The sequence below is a fragment of the Anarhichas minor genome, unplaced genomic scaffold (genome assembly GCF_050575085.1).
Source record: "Anarhichas minor isolate MPS153535 unplaced genomic scaffold, ASM5057508v1 ptg000063l, whole genome shotgun sequence".
NCBI lineage: Eukaryota > Metazoa > Chordata > Actinopteri > Perciformes > Anarhichadidae > Anarhichas > Anarhichas minor.
In genome coordinates, this window is record NW_027466509.1 from 824,850 (window position 1) to 840,000 (window position 15,151).

General features: G+C 42.6%; 1 protein-coding gene across 1 annotated transcript in view; it reads right to left on the reverse strand.

Annotated features, from left to right (window-relative positions):
* The window catches only part of cacna1ba (calcium channel, voltage-dependent, N type, alpha 1B subunit, a), a 144,254-nt gene that overhangs the window by 53,351 nt on the left and 75,752 nt on the right, over window positions 1-15,151 (reverse strand). Inside the window, exons 20-25 of the mRNA XM_076078144.1 lie at window positions 12,082-12,863; window positions 11,339-11,512; window positions 10,619-10,715; window positions 8,751-8,880; window positions 7,130-7,189; window positions 6,610-6,716 (exon numbers count right to left, since the gene is read on the reverse strand). Of these exons, the coding sequence (XP_075934259.1) occupies window positions 6,610-6,716; window positions 7,130-7,189; window positions 8,751-8,880; window positions 10,619-10,715; window positions 11,339-11,512; window positions 12,082-12,863 (1,350 nt within the window). The remainder of the gene's footprint in view (window positions 1-6,609; window positions 6,717-7,129; window positions 7,190-8,750; window positions 8,881-10,618; window positions 10,716-11,338; window positions 11,513-12,081; window positions 12,864-15,151) is intronic.

The window sequence follows — 15,151 nt, forward strand, 5'->3', positions numbered from 1 at the left end:
ACAAGGTACAGCACATTATGGATGCTTCACACACCAACACAATAAAACATGTTTACATCAAATGAAAAACAACATAGATTCTACTGTCTGAGAGATGTAAGATTTGATGTACTTTGGTTGGTAGAGACAACTGGATGTGTACATCCCAGTAAAGAACAGGCTCCTCTATGGATTCAATGCAGCGGGTGTGAATGAGCCGGTTGTCTTTGGATCACTGACGTAACACCCAGACCAAAACTGCTGCGAGTTATGACTCAGTTATGTCACTTGCTCACTTCTTGTTCACTTATTTACACACAAGTACAACTTATCAGTCTCAACCAAAGCATCAAATTAAAAGAGCAAATGCCAACAAAATAGGTCTCTTGGGAGATTTTGTAAATAATATAGTGCTATAATAATCATAATAAAACAAATACAAATTTCATCCAAACTTTGAAAACCAGGTTATCACTGCATCTAAAACCAACATGAAGAAGCAGTATTACTGTTTGCAGCATCAAATGTGAAATGCACCAAAAAGCTTCAGACTGAACTCAACACTTGGTGAGATGACAGATTCGGCTTTGATGGGAGGCTGTGATTGGTTCTCCTCGACACAGGCAGATGCAGGCAGAAGGAGCTCCGGACACATGCATGAGTGAGTGAGTGAGTGAGTGAGTGAGTGACCGCTGTACTTTCTATCTGTCATAACAGCCTTCTGTTTGCTTTTGATGTATTTAACCTGCTGATGACATCGTGACGCTGTGTTTCATCCTGCTTCTTTTCACAGTCACAGAGATTACTTCATATTACTGCAGGTCAATTCATATAAATGCTGTTATTTACAAACACAACTTTTCATAACGAAGTCACTGTCTGCCAGTAAAGACAGAGGGCAGAACCAGCTCTGTGATTGGCTGTTGCTTCGGTCATCATAACTCCGCCCTTTCTGTCATGACTGAGGAACAAAGACTTTGTCATGAAACGTGTCATTATGATATTAAATGGTCGTTGGACAGAATGCACCGTGAGCTGTGGGTGTCCCCCCCCCCTTCTTCACCCGGCAGACATTGTAAATAAAAAGTGTTCTTAATGACTCGCCTGGTGAAATAAAGGCTGAATATAAGAAGGAAATACAGCGTTAGCTAAGCCCCACCCTTCCTTAATTACTGTCACTGCTACGGCTGTAAGCTCTTGTATGGCAAATATTTAGTTTACAGTGATGCTGGCTGCAGAATGAACACTCAATTCTTAGTAAAAATATGAATTGATTCCAGCTGAAATGTGTTATTTCCTCAGCCTGTAGCGAGCTAGCTAATCATGCTAAAGTTGCTCCATGAGTCGATTGAAACGCTGTTCAAATGTTTAATGTTTAATGTTTAAATGTTTAATGTTTAAATGTTTAAACTTTTTAATGTTTCACACTAATTCATTTCTAAATCAACATATTGTAAAAGCGTCTGTATGCTACATACATGATGCTGAGATTGGGGTTAAAGCTACATGTTCCAGGCAATGATCCATCCTTGAGACAAACATGTACATGCGTGTTTGTATATTTAAATAGCATGTTTTCACTTTTAACATTAAGAGTGACAGGGCACTCATTTGGCAGAGTAGTACTATCTCGGCTAATGTTGGCTGAGGAGCTGCTAACCACAGCAGCCCCCAGGACCAGCCTCCACACATGTACTACACAGTGGACGGGCCTGTTTTAAATGTAACCTGTAAACACACAAACTCATGTAGTAACTCAATGATATGATAGGTGACTACACGGTAAGCTAGTTAGCATTACTTCATCATATCTACCGATCTGATAGTGGACATTGTGTCTCCATATTATAGAGGTTGTAGATGATGATGTGTTAACCAAACCATGAAGTCAGTATTTATCCCCATCAGCAGTACAATGCTGAGTCTGACAGATAGAGGTCGAGTAGGTTAAGTCAATGTAAAGCAAACTGCATGTGAATGGAGATGATGTGACAGTGTGGTAAAGAGCTCTAACACTTCATCTAATGTGCATGCTGTGAACACAGAGACGATGGATCCCCGGAGACCTACTCAAGGCCTCCGGCAGCAGATGACTTGTTTCTTCAGGAAGCTTCTGGTGAATTTATGATAGATAATGTGAAATTGATGGTATCATTACAGTCCAGGCAGAGCTGTGGCACAGTGCTGCTGGAAACACCTCCCATCAGACAAAGGTGATGAACACACAGGTGACGTGCCGCTCTATAGCAGAGGAGATCTTGAGCCGAGCACACGATGAAGAACAGGAAGATCTCCACGGGATGGGAGTGTGTTCCAGACACAGCAGTGCACACCGTGACAAACAAGCAATCTTACTTCATGTCCTCAATGTCTGACAGGCTTAAAGGAAACATACAGCTTAACAGCTGAAGGTGATGCATCTTGTACTTTTGAACTGACTTTGCTGTTACAATTATTATTTTGCACTAATAATCATAATAAATGATGGTGGTGGATAAATCCAGTGAATGTGGGGTGTGTGTGTTGTGTTTTGGGAAAACAAAGTATATTTCTGTCTCACTTCTCAGACAGATTGTTTTTCATCCCATTAAATTACATCTTGAGCACAGAAGGGATGATTCTTTGGTTGCATTTTTCTTTGTTTGTAATTTCTCTACAAAATTCAACTTATGCATGTGTAAAGAGGTCACATGTCCAATCATAACGCTGTAGTCCTCATCCTATGACATGCCTTTAAAGAAAGCCTGGATACATTTCAAGACGTAAGAATATGGGAGGAAATGACTTGTCAAGGCAACGTAGGTGTCGGTACGTATGTTTTCTCTCACATACACACACATATATGATGACACAGACAGGCAAGACGAGGGAGGTAGAGGAGGCATTACCCCATGAAGCTCCTTCAATTCAAACAAAGCACAGAAACAGAGAGAGGATCATGTCAATAAACAAACACACTTATTGCTCTCTCAGGATTTCATCAGCATTCTCGTTCCGACTCTCGTCTGCTTCTGTTGCAGGATTTGTGTTCTGCTGCCACTTTGCTGCTCGTTTGTGCAGACTGAGAGGAAGAAGCTGTGGCAGTAAAGGTAACACCGGGCTGTCGAGTTATGAGCTCACACTATGTACTGTGTATGACAGCCTTCATCCGTAACATAGCTTAGAACAGCAACAAAGGATTTCATCACTTTTATACACATCTGAAACAACAGTCCAAGAAAAACAATAATGCTGTAATGGTTAAACATAGTTAAATTGCTGAACTACAAACATAATGCAACAACTGAAGAGTCTGAAGTAAAACTACCATGTTGATGACCATGTACTCTGATTCTAGCTCTCACAGGCAGGGCCTTCCAACACCTTCATCCTAGTGGACCCATACAACTGCACCTCCACCCTGGGATGAGTGCACGAGTTCATAAGAAAGGCAGTGTTCACCACCGGCCTCGGGTCAAAGTTCACCACCGGCCTCGGGTCAAAGTTCACCACCGGCCTCGGGTCAAAGTTCACCACCGGCCTCGGGTCAAAGTTCACCACCGGCCTCGGGTCAAAGTTCACCACCGGCCTCGGGTTAAAGTTCACCACTGGCCTCGGTTAAAGTTCACCACCGGCCTGGGTTAAAGTTCACCACTGGCCTCAGGTCAAAATTCACCACCGGCCTCGGTTAAAGTTCACCACCGGCCTGGGTTAAAGTTCACCACTGGCCTCAGGTCAAAGTTCACCACTGGCCTCGGTCAAAGTTCACCACTGGCCTGGGTTAAAGTTCACCACTGGCCTCAGGTCAAAGTTCACCACTGGCCTCGGTCAAAGTTCACCACTGGCCTCGGTTAAAGTTCACCACTGGCCTCAGGTCAAAGTTCACCACTGGCCTCAGTTAAAGTTCACCACTGGCCTCGGTTAAAGTTCACCACTGGCCTCAGGTCAAAGTTCACCACTGGCCTCAGTTAAAGTTCACCACCGGCCTCAGGTTAAAGTTCACCACCGGCCTCGGTTAAAGTTCACCACCGGCCTGGGTTAAAGTTCACCACTGGCCTGGGTTAAAGTTCACCACTGGCCTCAGGTCAAAGTTCACCACTGGCCTCGGTCAAAGTTCACCACTGGCCTCAGTTAAAGTTCACCACTGGCCTCAGGTCAAAGTTCACCACTGGCCTCGGTCAAAGTTCACCACTGGCCTCGGTTAAAGTTCACCACTGGCCTCAGGTCAAAGTTCACCACTGGCCTCAGTTAAAGTTCACCACCGGCCTCAGGTTAAAGTTCACCACCGGCCTCGGTTAAAGTTCACCACTGGCCTGGGTTAAAGTTCACCACTGGCCTCAGGTCAAAGTTCACCACTGGCCTCGGTCAAAGTTCACCACTGGCCTCGGTCAAAGTTCACCACTGGCCTGGGTTAAAGTTCACCACTGGCCTCGGTCAAAGTTCACCACTGGCCTGGGTTAAAGTTCACCACTGGCCTCAGGTCAAAGTTCACCACTGGCCTCGGTCAAAGTTCACCACTGGCCTGGGTTAAAGTTCACCACTGGCCTCAGGTCAAAGTTCACCACTGGCCTCGGTCAAAGTTCACCACTGGCCTGGGTTAAAGTTCACCACTGGCCTCGGTCAAAGTTCACCACTGGCCTGGGTTAAAGTTCACCACTGGCCTCAGGTCAAAGTTCACCACTGGCCTCGGTCAAAGTTCACCACTGGCCTCAGTTAAAGTTCACCACTGGCCTGGGTTAAAGTTCACCACTGGCCTCAGTTAAAGTTCACCACTGGCCTGGGTTAAAGTTCACCACTGGCCTCAGGTCAAAGTTCACCACTGGCCTCGGTCAAAGTTCACCACTGGCCTCAGTTAAAGTTCACCACCGGCCTCAGGTTAAAGTTCACCACCGGCCTCGGTTAAAGTTCACCACCGGCCTGGGTTAAAGTTCACCACTGGCCTGGGTTAAAGTTCACCACTGGCCTCAGGTCAAAGTTCACCACTGGCCTCGGTCAAAGTTCACCACTGGCCTCAGTTAAAGTTCACCACTGGCCTCAGGTCAAAGTTCACCACTGGCCTCAGGTCAAAGTTCACCACTGGCCTCGGTCAAAGTTCACCACTGGCCTCGGTTAAAGTTCACCACTGGCCTCAGGTCAAAGTTCACCACTGGCCTCAGTTAAAGTTCACCACCGGCCTCAGGTTAAAGTTCACCACCGGCCTCGGTTAAAGTTCACCACCGGCCTGGGTTAAAGTTCACCACTGGCCTGGGTTAAAGTTCACCACTGGCCTCAGGTCAAAGTTCACCACTGGCCTCGGTCAAAGTTCACCACTGGCCTGGGTTAAAGTTCACCACTGGCCTCGGTCAAAGTTCACCACTGGCCTGGGTTAAAGTTCACCACTGGCCTCAGGTCAAAGTTCACCACTGGCCTCAGGTCAAAGTTCACCACTGGCCTCAGTTAAAGTTCACCACTGGCCTGGGTTAAAGTTCACCACTGGCCTCAGTTAAAGTTCACCACTGGCCTGGGTTAAAGTTCACCACTGGCCTCAGGTCAAAGTTCACCACTGGCCTCGGTCAAAGTTCACCACTGGCCTCAGTTAAAGTTCACCACTGGCCTCAGGTCAAAGTTCACCACTGGCCTCAGTCAAAGTTCACCACCGGCCTTGGTCAAAGTTCACCACCGGCCTCGGTCAAAGTTCACCACCGGCCTCGGTTAAAGTTCACCACCAGGTGTTTTTGGGCGAAGTAGAGGCACAGATACAGATTTACAGACACAAATCACTCTGCATGTATTTGTGCATTGACATTTGTTTGTGGATTCTTATGAGACTCTTTAAACAGCTGCCTCTACAGTCATGTCGGCGACCCCCCGACCCGTCTGGAAACACGCACCCCGTCTCGTTAACCATGCATTGTGGGTGAGACTTTTTTGCCGTTCCATCGCCATTCATATTGTTTATGATTAAATCATTTACTAGAGCACAACATCCTTCATAGATCTAGCACAGAGCATGCTCCCGGACCCCCCAAGAGGGGAGGTCTATCCACCACGGTGAGATCTGCCCGGTAACAGTGTGACAGTCTTTACCAGAACATCTTCATCTAATGTTGAACCAGCTTCTGTTTCTTGATTCAAACATACTACTACTACTACGATATGTTTCCGATCTTGATTCTAGAGCGTCGTCTTTCTATTTGAGAGCAACACTTTTTGATTATACTTCAGATTTTTTTATTATGGTATAAGAAAATTTATTTCATTCCAAAAGTGGTAGAAAAAGCCAGCGTACGTAATAAAGCCTTGGAGGACGAGGTTAAATGGTAACCGCCCATCAGAGACACTCACCCGCAACAAGGCAGGGACAACACCATTGATCAACACTACACCTGGCATTCTATTGGTTGGGGAGTTGTGACAGGGTTGTTGCACAATAGAAATCAAAGAGCAGAGGAGAAAAGTGAGAGCAGATGTTTCATGAGCACACAGAAGCAGCCTGAATGTGAACTTTTGTCAGACTAGATGCTGTAAGATGTGTTTCTGCCACCACAGTCCACATTACATGTTGTCTGTATATATACACATTACACCAGGTTAGACCACCACGAACCATCAGGGTGATCAGGATTAACTCTTAACAAAGTTATGGTAAAAAGGGAGGAGAGTTGAACTTACGAAAATGCAAAAGCCACCAGCGCCCCACTGACCACTATGAAGTCCAGAATGTTCCACAGGTCTCTGAAGTAGGCTCCAGGATGAAGCAGAAGGCCGAGGTCCACCATCTACACCAAACACACCATTATCTCTTCAGCTGGTATTCTCTTTATGGTACTTTATGTATATAGAACTAAATGATGTTATTATAATAGACTCAGTGAGTCTATTATATAATATATTCTGTGATTATTATTGTTGCCCCTAAAGTACCTATATGGTAAATGATGTAATAATCATTTTACATTTAATCACCATTGATTTATGTAAAAGTAAAGTGGATAGTAAATACAAAGGGAGACTAGTGCAGCCTGCTATCCTGAGTACACAACAGTGGTCACAATGGCTGCCTGAGTCAGCAACTTCATTCGGATCAATTGTAGTTAAATACATCGCCATCACAGTTTAACTGAGCAAGACAAGTGCAGCGAAGACAATGAAGTCATTAGTACTCTGAATGTGTATTTTCCTCCATGCTTACCTTGATCACCATTTCAAAGGTGAAGACACCAGTGAAGGCGTAGTCCAGATATCTGAGCACCTGCAGAACAGAGACGCAGTCAGTGCTGAAACAGACAGTTATCCTGAAATATCATCACTGATATCATACCAGTCTGTAGGTCTGTTTCAGGCACTGCACGATGATGTGTTTGCATTGAATAGAGTCAATAACTTACTGAGGGAATACGTAGTATCCATGTTCTGGTAACACGTTATAATAACTACACGCTGTGAAGCATTAGTTAAGTGTGAGTAAACACTTAATTCATCCTTTATAAAGCATTGTTCCTACATTAACACTCATTAGTATGCAATTCATAACAACAGTTATAAATGTTTTATTCTTGATTAATAAGCTCGTCTATTATGTGTTTCATACTTTATAAATGATGGATTATATATATTAAAAACCAGTTGTAGATGATTAATAACATCCTTTATAAAGTGTTATAAATGATTAATAACTTATTTAGATGTCATTCATGCATTTATATATATAATGATTTAGATATGCACTGATGGTTAGGGACTGTTATTACATGCTTTATAGACGCGTATTAATACTGAAATCCATGATTAATTCAGGTAGTTACTACTCGTTAGTATTTTGTGTGACCTCATCATAATCTCATGGATGTCTTCCTAAAACCACCGTCGTCCAAAGCATTATTTATTGCAAACAATGAGCAGATTCGTCCGGCTGCAATCGGGACATGCAACTGTAGAAAAGTGTGAACATTGGAGATCGACATGCTCGGTTAAAATGAATAATTAAATAAATAAATGTTAACTAATATGCAAAGCTCCTGGTTAGCTCCAGTTGTACATTTACAAATGTTTTATATGCAGCCAGTTTGTTTTGTTTCTTACATGAATGAATGGCTGAGAGGTATTTACGAGTACATTGTTTGCATCTTGTAATAAATTGATATGTTCTTGATCACTTTGTGTTTTGTCTATTTGACTTTTCTGTTAAGAAAATAACTGAGACTTTTATGGGTTATGAGGCACTGCTGGCCTTTCAATGTCATTTATAAATGCTTTATAAGGCATAGATAGTCTTTAGATGAGGTCACACAAAACACTTTACTAACGAGTAGTAACTATCTTAATTAATCATGAATTAATATTAATACGCATTTATAAAGCATGTATTAACATAGTCCCTAACTAGTGCATATCTAAATCATTATATATATAAATGCATGAATAATGTACATCTAAATAAGTTATTAATTATTTACTAACACTTTATAAATTATGTTATTAATCATCTACAACTCCTTAATAATTGGTTTGTAAAATATATAATGCTTCATTTACAAATGTGGAATCCATCATTAATAAAGTATGAAACACATAATAGACGAGCTTATTAATCAAGAATAAAACATTTATAACTGTTGTTATGAACTGCATACTAATGAGTGTTAATGTAGGAACAATGCTTTATAAAGGATGAATTAAGTGTTTACTCACACTTAACTAATGCTTCACAGCGTGTAGTTATTATAACGTGTTGTTGTGAATATCATAATATTTGACTATTGATGAATATTCATTTGAATGTGCATGAAGTTCAACTACACTGTGTGACTCACGTTGTTGCGAGGGGCATTGGTCCACACAGGGTCCTCTGCTGCCAAAGCAATACTGCTCATAGCAATGACAACCAGGATGGACATCTCAAAGTAACGCAGAGTCACAATGTAGTGACACAACCGCCTCACCCTGGGGAGAGAAAGGCAGGTCGAGGAACAGCAAGCGGTGGACACAGGTGTGAAACAGACATGAGGCTGTAGCAGCAGCAGAGAGAGCACACCTGTGTTCGTCACACGAGTTCACACAAGAAACACCGTTCATTTGTAACGTTCCAATGCTAACGTTCCAACGCTAACGTTCCAACGCACAGGAAGCATACTGTACACAGGAACTGAGGAGGAATCCAATAGGGGGGGGGAGACAGCATAGTGTCGCAATAGTATCCATACACGGGCACCAAGTATTGATCTTTTATTATTGAAACTATTAATATTGCTAATACAAATTAAACATATCGCTAAAACTGCTTTTTCAGTCCACTAGAGGCTGCTGAGTTCTTCTGGTGCGGTCGAGGTAAATCCAGCAGGATAGGGCTCTGTGGACTGTAATACAAACAGTTCCATGTTTCAGGTGCATGATGCAACATGAAGACACGTTTTTATGACAGTGTTGGTCAATCTGTTTGCTTGACTGACAAAACTGTTTTCCTGCAATAATATATAGTGAAAACAGATGTTGACTCACTGCATCATTTGCAGTTTAAAAGGGTAATAAATCACAATATATGTTATTGTAATAATCAGTATATTGCAAAATGTATTGTATTGTGGGGCCTCACCCCAACAACCACACAGAAAGCAGTCAGGGAATCCAAGAAATGTGTCACACATTTAGGGAAAGTTGTCACGAAGCAGTAGGCCTACCTACAACCCTCACAGTCATCTGTACATCCCACGAATAATGCTGTTATCAAGAAATGATGCCCATATGATGCAGATAGCTTAACGTGTATATCCTGATTGCTTTCTGTGTTGATTTAAGCTTGAGTGATTGTGATTAGGTGGATCTTTGGAGCTTGATGTATTTGGAGCAGGAACTCTGTGGAGTGCATTTCCCATGTTACATATAACACATCCTAAAACTCATTATAAACATACTCATAATGTGTTATAATCTGCTTATAGCACTGAATAATTATAGGTAGAAACACTCCAAAATATTAAATTTAAAGGCTTTATAAAAATAATTTATAATGACTTGTAAAGACAAGTGCCATAATAATTTATAGTTGCTAGCCACTGATATTTTTTTGCAAGCCCACATCTATAACACATTTTAAATATACGTATAATGCATTATATGATTATACTGCATATTATAATGCATTATAAAATCATGTATTACAACTAGGCCAGTTATAATACACTATGATCAGTCAGTGAGTGTAAAGCAATTATAACGCATTATGAACATTTATGAGTGGTTGCAACTATATTCTTACAGTGTTATAAGCAGTTTATAGTGCATCATAGGTTTATAATGCATTATATAGCAAAGGTAAATATACAGGCTAGAGGCCGCAGCTACTGTACGTATGGAATCTATGTAGATATGTAGACATAAACTATTACAGCCAAACATACTCTGACCTCATAAATCAAGTTATTCTCATCAGCACACAAGTGAGTGGAGAAGCTTGAGTTAAAATGATCGGTGTTAATGTGCGACACAGAGATCAGTTACTACCGGCTGCTGTGAGTGTGTTGCTGATTGACAGTGTGTCCATGTGAAGGTTTAGGGCTGTGGTGTAGGATTGACAGATTCCTTGTATTTATGTGATGATATGATCGTTCATAGATATGAAATGAAAGAGCAAACATTGTCTCCCATAGCATGTGGGTGGTCCTTGGAGGTGGAGGTGACTTACGGGTTGGTTTGTCCAAAGATGAACATAGAACTGTAAGGCAGGATGGGTTTGGGTCCACTCTCATGCGTGGGCATTGTCTCACAGTCAATACTCTTCACTGAGGAGAGAAGATAGATGAATTAAAGCAAAACAGGCAAGACTGGAGACATTCACATTTAACTATCTCTAAGCGGCCTCTTTCTTCCCCACATACAGGAGGTCATTTATATTAAATTAATTTAACTATCGACATGGCAGAGTGGCATTGAATCGCAATTCGCAACAATCATCACATCTAATTTATTGTCCTTGAAACACCATTGGAGAATAAATTAGATATCTTCTTCCACCTGAATAGCAAAGTATGACACCATGAAAGAATGTTCCCTGTTACCGTTTACCCGAGGTCTGGCTGTCTGGCTGTCTCCTGCTACAAACCGTGAAGTATTTGATACAATCTCATACTCTGTAATCACTATGAAAGACCTTTTGGCTGGACAGTCTTCCTGTTCTTCTCCAGTCATGGATTCAAGACAATCTTTTATTTTTTATACTTTAAAAAAAATGATTGTGGGGCACACGCTGGAGAAACTCATGTATTTATGAATTTTCTCATGTTCCTTTCTTCTCAAAAATGGATATCTCCTCCATACTCGGTTTAACTTTATGTGGCTATGAAAAAAAAGACCATTCAATAAAATGTCTGCAATGGTTAAATTATGACTGCATTCTGTTACTGACTTTGTATGAAGGTGGGGTCTCCAGGTGGGGAGGTGATAGTCACAGGAGGAATTTGGATGGAGGTTTGGCCAGTTCTTCTGACGTTCCTCTGGTTGTCTGAGTCCTCTGGTTGGTCAGGAGGCCAGCTGGCCCCCCCAGAGCCCTGCTGGGGGGAGAAGGCGAGGGACTCCCCCTCTGTTTCACCAAACCTGTCCCTGAATAGATATTAATATACTGTACATTTTCAAATAATACCTCATCGTGATGGCCTGGGGGTTAAACAATGAAATCGTCACTTGCATTCAATTTGACGTCACAAATGCAGATGGATATGGCTTCACATTTACAGACCAGTAGAACATTTAATACTGCAGGGTCACTGAATTCTGTGATGAGCTCTTTCAGTAACAATTTCTACTCTATTCCAAAAGGCAAGTGGACTCAAAATGATGAGGACAGCGAAGTGCTGCTGACGTCTCAAGCCAAACAGTGACTATGAGGTTTACATGCTGACTTTCATCTTTAAGGACAGTGTCCCAATACTGTAGAAGTTTTGAAGGAGGTTTCTGGAGCTGCAATACGCAGGGATTGTGATTACTTTATTAAGGTCGTTGCATTCACTGAAACCAAAATGCACATCAAAATATGTGACAAAAACAAGATATTCCTTATACATAGCAGTACATAACATCATTTCTTTTATTTATGGGACATACACATATGCATAGTCAGTCAATGAGAGAATGAACTTTTTTACCTGTTACTGTGGTTCTTCTCTTTTTCGTTGGACTCCTCTCCTTCTACTGATTGGCCCCTGGATCCATGAGTCCGATGTCTCCTCTTCTTTCCAGTGGTTCCACTGTCGCCTCTGGAATGTCGATCCCCATTCCTGTTAGACGATAGTCCATCTTTGTGGCGGGATCTTCGCTCTGCCCTGCCTCCACTGTTTACTGTCCCGTTGCCCCCTCTGGTCTGCCGGTGTGAATGATGATGCCGATGCTCTCTCTCGCTCGTGACTCCTCCACCTCCGCTGTCATCCACTGAGCTCTGATGGTTTTGTCTCCTGCCTCCCTCTCGGCTGCGGGACCTCTCGCTTTTCCCCTCTTTGCCCCGACTGCCTTCGTGGTCTTTGGAGTGGCTGTGATGGACGTGATGGCCCCCGTCCTTACTGGTGCCACTGTTCTCATTCGTCTCCTGTCTCCCTCTGGCCCGGTCCCTGTCTCTGTGGCGGTGGTGGTGCCGAGGCTGGTGAGGCACAGGAGGAGGAGGGTCAGTGGCAGTCACCGCTGCCTCTGGCATGCAGGGCTTGTGATGGTGGTGCTGGTGGCCAGCAAGCAAAGGCCCCTCGCAAGGCTCAACAACTAGCGGCCGGTCAAGGTGGGTTTTCATGTCGGGCCGGATGTGGAGGGCCGAGGTCAGGCGGAGACGCTCCTCGAGGTCCAGCTCACTGTAGAGGGCCTCGCAGCTTGCCTGGTTCTGCCTCCTCAGCTGGTTGGCCCTCTGCTCCCACACCGACATCGTCTTTATCGACTTCTGCTGCTCCTTACTAGAGGAGGGGCAGAAGAACCAGACAAACCAAAACTACTGAGATTCATATTACCATTTAAAATCATTTTTACACACTTGATGTCAGTGTTTGTCATTTCTACAAAGGGAATAAGCATTCCCAATGGATACACTGGCAGGCATGACACATTCAGTATGTATGTACTTTATACTTCATGGCACATAATACCAGTAGTATATTTCATTTGACATCTCAGGATGGCACACACATTCACTCCATGCTGAATGATTTACAATATGAACAAGGTGCAATGGAGCTTCCAACACAGCAAACCCCTGGGTCCATTGGGTCCATTGGGTCCATGGTCTACTGTGGAGAGAGCTCGTCCATGGCTAATCATGGCCACATTACATGCTTTGACCGCATGGTCTGTGTGTGTTACAGTACTTTGAAATGGTTGAATGCATGCTCTTTTGAGAGTGTGTTAAAAAAGCAGTGCTATCTCTTCACAGTGGGAGATTTCATCTTACGAGGCCATCTCTGTAAGAGACAAGTCTGTTCACTAAACTTTCCCCACAGAAGCATACTTGGTACTCACCATCTTCATGTGTAAACTTAGAGAGCCAGAGCTCTGCCCTACCCTCTATAAGAACTCCTGCTAAGAGATGGATGGACATTGTGGGACTGGACTTACTGAATGAACAGAGAAGCTCCTACAAATGTGTGCACGAGAAGAATGAAGGGTGCCGGCGTATTATTCACATGGTCTTGCTTTGATGAATGGAACATAATGAGATAACGATTAAGTATGTTCTTAAGCATGTGATCATCATCATGGACCACCTTGCAAGCAGGCTATTGGGTTTACCTCAGGTAGTGATGGACTGGGGTGCAGACATAACTCCTACAAACACAAAAAGGGGAGAAGGAACTTCAAATGGGCAGAAACACAGAGGAGAAAAATAAGCTTCAGAAGAAGAAATATACAAAAACTCAAAAGGAAAATGTTGCTGAGAAGAAGCAGGGAAATAATTGGGGACAGGAGACAAATATAATAAATGTTTGGTTTGCATAGCATTTGTTACAATGTTTCACTACGACGCATAGCTGGACATCACACTGGTGCTCCTCAGAGAACTGATGTTATTAAAGTAACCTAAACCTAATTTCATAGCTTTTCTTTTAATATCTCACAACATGTAACTAAAGAAACAGTGTGTATCCATTGACCTGTTTACAGTGTAAATGTACTGGTGTCTGTATGTACCTGAAATCTGCACTCCAGAGCATCCATTTACCCAATCTGTTCCTCTCAGGTGTTTGAGCTACAGAGCTTTTTACCGATGATAATTTGATTTCTCCAAATGAAATTACAACAATGTGCCCAAATGCTTTATAATAAGAGAGTGGTGATGTGTGATCTGATCTAAGACGTGGCTGGTAAACCCTCTCTTGCTTGAAGGCAACAAAGTCGTGCATATTACAGAACTTATAGCCGCCTCTTAGTAGTCTTAAAGTCATTTAATAATCCATTTTGGATGTAGTGTGGTAGAGTGTAAAGTATCTGGTACTCTTATTATTGTGACTACCTCTTCTTCATGGTTATTAAGTTAGTAAAGCTTCTTTTAGTGACGATGAAGAAGGCTAGTAACTCAACAACTGCTGTATTTAACTAGGAAGTCACTCAGCATCTGTCTTTGCTTCCACTAAGCAGTCGTGTTCTTCATCTGCATAAAACAAGCCCAAAGCTTATTTAAAACCAGCTTGGGGAAATGAATCACAACTGAAAATGTACATAATCAACACATAAAGTGTGAACAACGATATGTACTATCTTCAAATCTACAGGAAACAATAAAAACAGAACACAGGAACGGCGATATTGAAACGGACGCTATCAGAAGGTGTGATCACATCATGTTATTTCGGACAATTTATACAGAAGAATGACATGATGACACCAGAGGAAGACAGGGTTAGACAGAGGAGGTGATGGGAGGATTCAAACATTGTAACAGAGAGGTAACAACTCACAGTGAGTTAACGCTGCAGACGGATGAGCTGCTAGAGTGCGTGTTACCTCGACCGCTTGTTAGAAAACTGCACATGCACAGAACAAAAATGGGGGAGAGGGAACATCATAGAGGATGAAGTCAGAAGAACAGCCAGACACCATCTTCTCTGTGTCTTTTAGGCTCCCATCACAATTCAATGCAATGGACAGTCAGAGCTCAGAAACACATGGCTGAGCCTGAACCAGAGAGCAAATGGAGCGTCAGCGACACTTTGACTGCCATGGTTACAGTTAGTAGATATACCATCAATCT